The sequence below is a fragment of the Sceloporus undulatus genome, chromosome 3 (genome assembly GCF_019175285.1).
Source record: "Sceloporus undulatus isolate JIND9_A2432 ecotype Alabama chromosome 3, SceUnd_v1.1, whole genome shotgun sequence".
Lineage (NCBI taxonomy): Eukaryota > Metazoa > Chordata > Lepidosauria > Squamata > Phrynosomatidae > Sceloporus > Sceloporus undulatus.
In genome coordinates this window covers 232,410,022-232,421,160 of record NC_056524.1, presented here as the reverse complement: position 1 = coordinate 232,421,160, position 11,139 = coordinate 232,410,022, and the positions used below count along the sequence as shown (strand labels likewise).

The following is an 11,139-nucleotide window of genomic DNA, read 5'->3' as shown; positions in this document are numbered from 1 at the left end:
GAGTATGTTCTGGGGTCCAGATATCAAGGCCTGTCTCCTTTCTGGCTCATTGCTATGGAATTCTGGGAGTTGGAGTGGGTTCTGGGGTCCAGATATCAAGGCCTGTTTCCTTTCTGGCTCATTGCTATGGAATTCTGGGAGTTGGAGTATGTTCTGGGGTCCAGATATCAAGGTTTGTCTCCTTTCTGGCTCATTGCTATGGAATTCTGGGAGTTAGAGTATGTTCTGGGGTCCAGATATCAAGGCCTGTCTCCTTTCTGGCTCATTGCTATGGAATTCTGGGAGTTGGAGTGGGTTCTGGGGTCCAGATATCAAGGCTTGGCTCATTTCTGGCTCATGGCTATAGGACACATCCTACATTTCAGACTTCTGCCTAGAAGGAATTTCAAAAGTCCTCATTTTTTTGTAAGATGAGCAGATGTCCTCCTTTTATAGGACATGTCCTATGTTTCAACCTTCTGGCCTGGATGAATGTAAAAATGTCTTCCATTTTTGGTAGGATAACACACGTCCTCCTTTATCCAGGATACGGCACACATTTCAGCCCAGGAGCAATGTCAAAACATCCTCCATTTTATCAGGGTGTCCAGACATCATCCTTTATCCAGGACATGTCCTACATTTCTGCCCAGGAGGAATTTCAGAACATCCTGCTTTGCCAGCCTTTCCTTGAGGCTGAGAGTGTGTGACTTCCTTGCCTAGTGGGTCTTCTTGGTTTGTTCAGAGAGTCTGCTTCTGGTGACTTGGGTGTGTGTGAGTGTGTGCCTTCAAGAGGTTTTCTTAGGAGGTTTGTTCAGAGAGGGTTTGACTTTGCCATCCTCTGAGGCTGAGAGAATGTGACTTGCCCAATGGTTTTTGGGGATTTGCCTTCACCTTCCCTTAAGGCTGAGAGAGTGTGACAAGTGCTGTGATGTCCCTTATGCGCCGCACAATTTGGACATGATGCATAAGCCACATCATCGACATGTACCCCATGTAAGATGTTTAGCCTTCTCTGTTGGAGAGAATCAGATTTTCATTGAATCCTGGTCTCCAGAGTCATAGAATCGTAGAGTTGGAAGAGACTGCAAGGGCCACCCAGTCCAACCCCTTTATTCTGCCATGCAGGAACTCTCAATCAAAACATCCCCATTGACAGATGGCCATCCAGCCTCTGCTTAAAGACCTCCAAAGAAGGAGACTCTGCTGCACTCCGAGGAAGGAGTGTGTTCCACTGTTGAACAGCCCTTACTGTCAGGAAATTCCTCCTAGTCTAACACACAAAGCTATATCCCAACCTCCTATCCAGGAAGAATGTCAAAATGTTCTCCATTTTGAGCATGACTGAGAAATATGAATTTATATTGTTTTTTATTAATGTTTTTGGCTTTTAGTTGGCGTGTTCTCCATTTCTGAACATCCTACAATTTGTCCTACATTTTGTCGTGCATCATGTCCTACATTTTTCCTACATTTTGTGTCTTGGGGGGGCTCTTAGCATCTCAAAATGGTGGCACTTAGTCTGGACCCCCCCCCTTCCCAAAATCCTGGCTACGTCCCTGCAGCCTTGATTACTTCATGCACCCTTGGGTCTAGTTTTGTTTTGTTTTTTACCATTTCTCCACTTAGACAAAGTTACCACTAGATATATCCCTTTAAAAGCAGCCATTCCAGAAGCCCTTTCTAAAACCAGTATCTTTCATCAAAATGTAGGCAGCTCTATTTGAAAAATTGTGTATATTGATCATTAAGGATATAGCAGATGAACAGCCCCCACCTCTGCCTGTTTATTGTGAAGCAGTTATCACTCTGCTCAATGAATCTCTCTGCTTACTAAATGTAAATTCTGTTCAGTTGAATTGAATTAGCTACAAAATCCATAACTTGCTTTTACAGCATAGTAGACTGTATTAAATGTACATTTTTCCATCTCTCAACTAGCTTTCACTGAAATTCAACCAAATTAATGAAGAAAATGAAAATATATACTTTCTTTTGAATTACAAAGCTAACAATCATTTCAAGTCTCCTATGCCAATTACTAGATTGCACCGCATGGTGGCACACTATCTCCATGGATGCACATAATTCTCTGAGAGACTTTGCCCTCCAAAGATGTTTTCTTCTGCTAGCAAAAGTTCAGATTCATGCTGTGTTAATATAGATTTTGGTTTTTAACGCATCCCATTTCTTCATCACACACAAGCTGCAGCATTCTGATGAGCCAGTGTTTTCTCTATCTAAGCAATTGAAGTATGCTACACCTTCCATTCACAGTGTACCATGTATGTTGCTTAAATCGTTGTCTGCTGAATATATTTAGTTTACTTGTTATACTTTAATTGTTACACTTTTGTGTTTTAACCAGGGCTTTTTTGAAGAAGAGGAGGGTAAGGAATATATCTACAAAGAACCCAAATTAACAGGCCTTTCAGAGATTTCCCAGAGACTGTTGAAACTTTATGCAGATAAGTTTGGAGCTGACAATGTGAAAATAATTCAAGATTCCAACAAGGTATGAAAAAAAGGAGAGGATCATGAATGAATGAATAGATCCTGTCAGACTCTGAGCACAATCGATTGGATTTGTGTTCTGCTGCACATGCCCAAATAGTATAAATATCAACATTCTTTACCTGTCATTTCAAAGTGATTTGTGCAACAGAATTTGTACCCACTAATTCTAAATGCAAAAGTATGTTGCTTTCCAGCAAATGTTAGTATAATTAGACTACTATTTCCTGCAAGCATGTAATAGTACAATACACTCAACTGAAAATGTCAGTGTCTATGCTAACTGATGGATAAACCATTCACACTGCTTTATTCTTAATTGTTTTATACCACTGTTATATATTTAAAAAGTAACAGGGAGAACACTAAGGCAATCTTTCTACACAGTAAAGGCCTATCCCAGATTTGTTACCTTTCCCTCCCCTTCCCAATTGGCAAAACACAGGCTGCTTCACAGAATGGGAAATCAGTGAACTAGTTGTCATGGTTGTCCAAAGAACCCACCTCAGATTACCAGAATAACTAGCAACTGCAGGTTGAAAGCTAGATGTATGTGTTCAGAGATTATCCGTATCTACAACTGCTTTCTATTTGTATTTATAATACAGTTCTGTTTGAAAAACTTATAAAAGTGTGCATGAAAATATGTTTTAAAATCTTCACATACAATGAAATATGGACTGATGTCAAGCAACTCACTTATTGGGGGGGAGGGTTCAGGCTATGTGGCCATGTTCTAGCAGAGTTTCTTCCTGATGTTTCGCCATGACTCAGGCCATTCCATCAAATGTAAGGGGAAACAGAAAGACCCTGTCTTAAAACCCAAGAATCCATGGAGTCTGCATGCCAAACTTCCCAGAGAGGACTAAATCATTGGAGAACTTAGACTGAAATAGGCTTCTTTAGTCATTTGTGTTCCCCCCTCTTTTCTGTGAGAGGTCTTCTCATTGTTTCTTCATTTTGCTTCTTTTTGTTTTGTTTTCCTTTTTACTCTTATCTACTTAGTTGGTATACTCAAGTACAAATTACACATGCATCCTGTCAATTGGAAAGTGCACATAAATGTAGTAATAGCCACTTTCCCCTTATTTTAATACACAGAAGAGCCCTGATCCTTTCTGACAAATGATTACAAGTCTGTTTTCCCTCTTTTCTCTAATTCATTTACCAATTTTTCTGTCATTAATTGGTATTCAGTAGTTTTCTCTGTTCACATGTGAATTCTTTCATCTCATTCATGACATTTATACAGGTTAACCCCAAGGACTTGGATCCAAAATATGCTTACATCCAAGTGACATATGTCACACCCTTCTTTGAAGAGAAAGAGGCTGAAGAGCGGAAGACTGACTTTGAAATGCATCACAATATCAACCGTTTTGTGTTTGAAACACCATTCACTCTGTCAGGAAAGAAGCATGGAGGAGTAGAAGAGCAATGCAAGAGACGAACCGTTCTGACAAGTAGGGATATTTCTGCATTATTTGGTGTACACAGAATGTTTGCTCTGAAATTACTGAAGGCTTTCCTTAGAATCATATAGTTTCTAAATGGAATCTCGCATCTTTAGAAAATTTTGTGCATTTTCCTTCATCAACTAAAGTTCTTATATTGTTTCCAGACAGGTTCATGTGGGAGGGCGAAATTCTACATACACATTTTGGGAAATATCACACAGTGTTTTATCATGGTTCCTTTACAATTAATGGCTTGTTTGCTTGCTTCAGTTCCTGAGTGGAGAATCATAGTGCCAGATTTTATAATAATAATTCTATCATATGCGCATATGTGCCAGACTTGACAAATGCACAACAGCACACAGTGATGAAATTTATATAATTATTTAAGGGTATTTAGAAATGTATTCTAAATTCATTGTGGATTATTTATGCCTGTCCTGTACAAAGACTACATTTTATTTGTGAATATATGGAATTAATATATATTGTCTCTTCTACAGACTGAACAAATCTATAGGGAAATTTTCTTTAAATGTGTCTCTTATTGTTTTTGAATGCAGCCAACCATTTATTTCCTTATGTGAAGAAGAGAATACAAGTTGTGAGCCAAACAAGCACAGAACTAAACCCCATTGAAGTGGCCATTGATGAGATGTCTAAAAAAATTTCAGAACTCAACCAGCTTTGCACAATGGAAGAGGTAGACATGATTAGGCTCCAACTGAAACTACAAGGAAGCGTCAGTGTCAAGGTAAATATAGCTCAGCCATTCATACAGGCTTACAGCATTAGTTGATGGCTTCCATGTTAGCAGGCAGTGAACCTATTCTAAATATTAGTCCAGACTTTTAAACAGCTGTCCAAGGGACTGAACCTATTTCAGAGACAGAGTTCAGCACCTAGGATGGTTCCTTTACAGTGCAGACCAAAACCCAGAATGGATTTATGACATGGAAACCACCAATCCCCATTGCAGGCTTAACATTTTTTATACTTCTAATTATATAATGAATAACAACATCTGTATGTTTTATTTGTTCTCTTGTTATATACTTTACTGCTAATAGCCAAAGATTGCTACATGAACAGAACATCTAAAATATGCAAATAAGTTAATAAGACCTTTTTATTCAGGTGAAGCTTTAGCATCAAGCTGGTATGTGTCACTGAAGTTGTTTGTGATTTCTTTGTATTGTTCTGCTTTTAAATGTATTTGAACAAGTTTGTATATTTAACTGTAGTTGGTTGTTAAATTTGAATTGCATTGCATCTCTCTCTCTCTCTCTCTCTCTCTCTCTCATATATATATATATATGTGCTCGTTGGATTAATTCTTACCTGTATTTAATAGTTCTTATATTTTGTAATTCTTGTATTTTTAATTTTATTGTTTATTGATTGTATTGTGCTTCTCGCTGTTGTAACCCGCCTTGATCCCAGGAAAGGCGGGCTAAAAATAAAGTTTTTAATATATATATATATATATATATATATATATATATATATATTGCAAAACCCAATCTGTGCAGGAAATTGATTTCCTGTGCAGAATGTGTTGTTTCAGCAATAGTCATTGCACTAGCCAAGTGAGAGGAACACATCTAAGAGCTCTTCTGGCCCTCTCTGCAACCTACCCTCAGTTTGGAGTTTGCTGCTTGTTGTTTTTCTGGTTGGAGTTTAAAAAAACCTTTCTCATCCATATATTAAACAAAGCTGTTTAAATGTAAAACCAGAGCTGTTCCAAGATATTTTGCAGTCTGACATAAAGAACTAAACAATGGTCCTTTTTATTTCCATGTTCAAAAGCCAATTGGATTGACAGTGGAACTATTCAGTGCTGGTGATGGAACAGCATCCTCTACCACTCCTAAAGGCAACAAACTAGCTTCAGTACACAAGGCAGGTTATGTAACACATACCTCTCTCAACCAATGGCTTCCTGCCACCTGAAACAACAGTGAAACAGGCATGGTTCCCCACCTCTATCACTTACATTGAGGATTGAGGGTCCTTGCCACTTGTCAACTAATGTTGGGTTCTGTCTGGGGTCACCCTTTTCAACTTCTGGTCACTCAATTTATGATCATTGTTAAACCAGACAGATCAGATTAGCATCAAGACTCCACTTAACTACCTTCAAGTCTTGGAGTTCCAGGTTATTTATATGGGAAGTATCTTTTGGTACTCTTTCAGGCTATTTATTATAAGAATTAATTGATATATACATATATATCCATTCCCTTCAGGAGAATCACGGACATAATATTGTTTGGACATTTCAGCGTAGATATAGAATCATAGAATAATAGAATCGTAGAATTGGAAGAGACCACAAGGGTCATCCAATCCAACCCCCTGCCTTGCAGGAACTCTCAATCAAAGCATCTCCGACAGATGGCCATCAAACCTCTGTTAAAAGACCTCCAATGAAGGAGACTCCACCATACTCCGAGGGAGTGTGTTCCACTGTTGAACAGCCCTTACTGTCAGGACGTTCCTCTTAATGTCGAGGTGGAATCTCTTTTCCTGTAGCTTGCATCCATTGTTCCAGGTCTTGTTCTCTGGAGCAGCAGAAAACAAGTTTGCTCCCTCCTCAGTATGGCATCCCTTCAAGTATTTAAACAGGGCTATCATATCACCTCTTAACCTTCTCTTCTCCAGGCTAAACATCCCCAGCTCCCTAAGTCATTCCTCATAGGACATGATTTCCAGTCCTTCACCATTTTAGTTGCCCTCCTTTGGACACACTCCAGTTTCTCAATGTCTTTTTTGAATTGTGGTGCCCAGAACTGGACACAGTATTCCAGGTGGGGCCTGAACAAAGCAGAATACAGTGGCGCTATTACTTCTCTTGATCTAGACACAATACTTTTATTGATGCAGCCTAAAATTGCATTGGCCTTTTTAGCTGCCACATCACACTGTTGACTCATGTTCAACTTGTGGTCTACTTGGACTCCCAGATCCCTTTCACATGTTGTCTTGTTCAGTCAGGTGCCCCCCATCCTATATCTGTGCATTTCATTTTTCTGTCATGAGTGCAGTACCTTACATTTCTCCATGTTGAAATTCATTTTGTTAGTATTGGCCCAGCTTTCTAGTTTATTCAGGTCATTTAGAATTTTGACCCTGTCCTCTGCAGTATTAGCTATTCTGCCTAATTTGGTGTCATCTGCAAATTTGATAAGTATGCCCCCAATTCTGTCATCCAAGTCATTGATAAAGATGTTGAATAGCACTGGGCCCAGGACAGAGTCCTGTGGGACCCCACTGGTCACTTCTTCCCAGGATGAAACGGAGCCATTGTTGAACATCCTGTTCCATTATGTTGCATATATGGCATCTTATAGTAAGTTATACAGTCATCACTTCATTTTCATCAGGACATGAAAAAAATGACAGCAGTTGTTCTTTGCTTGATGTGGTGTTGCGATGACAGCACAATTCATAGTAGGTATCAAGATGGGATTGGGGGGAGTATACCTTTCATGAGTGAAGCAAGTAAAAGACCATGTTCTAACACTAACAAAATGCATTGCAACCTGATAATGATGTTCATATGTAAATTAAAAATCTAAGCCTTGCCAGGTTTGTCCCTCATAATTAATATATAATGCTTTATCTTGCAGGTAAATGCAGGCCCAATGGCTTATGCTCGGGCTTTTCTTGAAGAAACTAATGCTAAGAAGTACCCAGATAACCAAGTTAAACTTCTGAAGGAAATCTTCAGGTAAGCTTTTGAATTCCAGAATTAGCAAAGAAATCCTGGCAATGCATCCAGCTGTAGCCATAGTGAACTGCATACTTCTATTCATATAGAAAGGGGGGAATCTTCTGAAGTGTGTTTGAATTCACCTCCACCATGATCACACCACTTTAATTCACCATTAGATAAGAATGTTGTTTTCTCACTTCAATCATAATATTCCTATGCATTATGAAAGCACTGTTTTTATGCTATGTAGGCAGTTTGCAGAAGCATGTGGCCATGCTCTTGAAGTTAATGAACGCCTTATTAAGGAAGATCAACTGGAGTATCAGGAAGAAATGAAATCACATTACAAAGACATGCTCAGTGAACTCTCTGAAGTTATGAATGAACAGGTCAGCCATTCTTTTTACATCTTTTGTGATTGATGGTTTGCACCTTTTATTTTTCCTTTTGTAAACATGTTAAGAGACATCAAAGGTAGTTGTCTGTGCATCACTTGGAGAAGAACCTTCAGTGTCTGCTCCTCAACTACTTTTCTCATTTGGAGAGGCCTTCTTGGCTTCCACCCACCTCTCTCTCCCAGCCCTCTCTGCCATGTTCTACCCTGATTCCCTCACAAATTCTCACCATTTTGTAAGCATCTTGCTAATATTCACATAAGGCCAATGTTAATTAAGAAAGAAATCTACCACCCCCTAATTTTTGTCCAGTAGAAAAATTGATATGAGCAACATACACAAGAAACACATTTCTATTGCTTCACTTTTCAAAGCTATGATTTAACACCTAGCATGACAAACACTTCCAATAAACTCAAAATTTTGCTTACAAATTTGAAACTTTTTGGTTGATACTGACCAAGAAGGCATTCAATTACTCTTGAGATCTAGCTCACCCCTCAAAAACCATTTTATACGGTCTCTGTAATTTTCTGTACTTAGAGTAACTTGAGAGTCACTGAACAATTGACTATATGATTCCAGATTCATCCAGGTTTTTGCACTTTTAGGCCTCTAATCCAGATATCACAAAGAAAGAAATGTTGGTGTATAAAGCTTCCCACAATAAACAGTAGAATTTGTAATAATTATTGATAATGATTCCACAATATGTCCAGATTGCAGAGGTCAGTATATCCCTGACCCCTGCGGAATATACACTATGGACTTTCTTCACTAACCCCAGATCTCATATTTCACTGTTAACTGTATTATCTTGTATGGATAGTGGGGTTCAGTGTGTTTCTCGTTGTCCACATTGTTTGTACTTTCATTGATAATTTTCATCAATATGTTTTTCTCTTTTTCTGGCAGCTCTGTCATGGTCAATGCTTATACAACTTCTCTGCTTCACTGTCTAATATTTCCCTCAATACTATAGCCAAAAGTGGTATGTTTAGTTTTCTTTATGTCTACATTTATCTTCACTGTCACATATTCTCAACTTGTTAGTCTTCTATCCTATCAGGCTTTCGACATTTATTTATATCACCTCTGTTTTTATTTTATTTTAGAAGAAGAATTGACATTACTTGCTGTTGTTTTCTTTAAGAAACATAATATAGGGTTACAGAGAACTTAATGCAAGACATTCTTGTTTAAAACTTCATGGGCTTATCAATGAGTCCTATTTCCACTGTTTCCTTTCAATGCAACAATATACAAGTTTCATATAGTGCATATCTATTATGAATGTAGTGACAAACACATTTTTTCTGACATGGTGGGATGTGAGCAGTCATCACATAAGCATTTAATGTGCTTTTTTACTCTATTAAAGTGGCAAGGAAAAGCCTTCTTATGATTATGTTATAGTGGTAGGTGTTAAGAGTGGGAATCAAGACAGTATTGAAGGTGCAAGTATGTCTTACTGGGTTCTTGTTGTCTGAGGCCCAGTACAGACTGGCATTATGCCTGGGGCCGATTTTAGTGCTTGGGAGAGCGGAGCGTCCAGATGCTCCTGAGTCCTACCGTGTGCCACCATGCCATCTTGGTATGCTCCTGTACAGACGAGGCATGCAGTGATGATGTCCGTGCAGCACAGTGCCCAAACAGCGCTGTGCCGTGTGGATGTCATCAGCGCGGAAGAGCTCCAATAGTGTTGAGCGCACACCCTAAAAAGAACCTCCCAGGATTGGGTTTTTTTCAGGGCTCCCAAAGGCCACACCGTTTTGATGAGCCCCTTAGTTTAGCAGAGCTGAGTTAAGAAAGCAGGGAGTCAAATTAACAAAATACAAAGAAATGCTTGTCTTCCCTTTCATACAACTGCTTGATCATTAACCAGTGCAATACTTGGACATACATTTTAGAAAGAAAACCCGTTGAATAGACTTTACAGTAATACTGATTTCCACACATTTTTGCTTATTTCATCACTCTGTTTAATTATATATTTTTTTAAAGATCACATACAAGGAGGATTCTGCAAAGCAGCAAGGAGTGGAACAACCTTATTCCCATGTAATCAGTAGAACAATCGCAGTGCCACTTGGACCACTGGTGTCATCAAATACTGACATTTGATGCTGAATTTGAATTTGGAACAGAGCACTAGAGAACTTTGAATTATTTTGAATAATAGTGCAAACGAATCATGAAGGATTCCACAAAAATGAAATGCAGTGCATTGTTTTTATTTATTGAATATTTTCAGTGTTTTTTTTAATTGTCAGGGGTTTTTTAATGTTATTGCCTTTCCTGATATTTGCACATTTCCTATGGTTTTCTTCATTATGGGCCAGTCTTTATTAAATAGACTGAAAATAAATTTCCATCCAACGTTTAGTTTCACAACAAGCCTTATGTTTGCCATAAATGATAATATAATCTAATACAAGTCATATGTATACTAGGATTTTAAAGGTCAAAAGTAGATGTTTTATAACATTTAAGTATATTGTAATTGTAAATAGAAGATGTGTAAAATATGTCATTTTTACAAAATTTTAGTTAATGATTGACGTAACTAAAATGTGGATAACATTTCAGATACAACTATATTAAAACATTTGTCTATGTGCAGAATATTATTTATAAATACTTCTTTGGGATACAGGAGTACACTGGTAACATCCTCTAGGAACACACAGTATATTTTTAGAGGGTTTGCTTCTAACCTAAGCTTGGAAAAGTTATTTTGTATTACAATCCCCAGAACTCCCAGGTAACGTGGCCAGTTACCATGATGGCTGGGAGATTCTGGGAGCTGCAGTCCTGAAAAATAGCTTTCCCAGGCTCTTCTTCTGAGCTGCCAAGTTTCTGTTTCAGCTACTCCTACTGTCACTGTTCCAGGATGTTCTCATCACATCTGTCAGATTACCTGAGGTATGTGGCTGTTGAAGGCAGTTCTATGTGTATGACCAGCAGAGACAAAAATGAGGGGAGATAAAGAACAGACAAAAAGGTGAGTCTGGACCTATTCAGAAGATAACCAAATACATTCACACAGATGTTTTAAGAATTCAAATTTCTCTGT

At 38.4% G+C, this 11,139-nt stretch overlaps 1 protein-coding gene across 1 annotated transcript in view; it reads left to right on the top strand.

The window, feature by feature from the left end:
* DOCK10 (dedicator of cytokinesis 10) overlaps window positions 1-10,679 on the top strand; it is a 190,322-nt gene extending 179,643 nt beyond the window's left edge. The window contains exons 50-55 of the mRNA XM_042458523.1: window positions 2,348-2,494; window positions 3,746-3,956; window positions 4,514-4,704; window positions 7,583-7,683; window positions 7,919-8,057; window positions 10,068-10,679. Coding sequence (XP_042314457.1) covers window positions 2,348-2,494; window positions 3,746-3,956; window positions 4,514-4,704; window positions 7,583-7,683; window positions 7,919-8,057; window positions 10,068-10,187 — 909 coding nt within the window. The 3' untranslated portion in view covers window positions 10,188-10,679. The remainder of the gene's footprint in view (window positions 1-2,347; window positions 2,495-3,745; window positions 3,957-4,513; window positions 4,705-7,582; window positions 7,684-7,918; window positions 8,058-10,067) is intronic.
* Window positions 10,680-11,139: the final 460 nt, after the last annotated feature.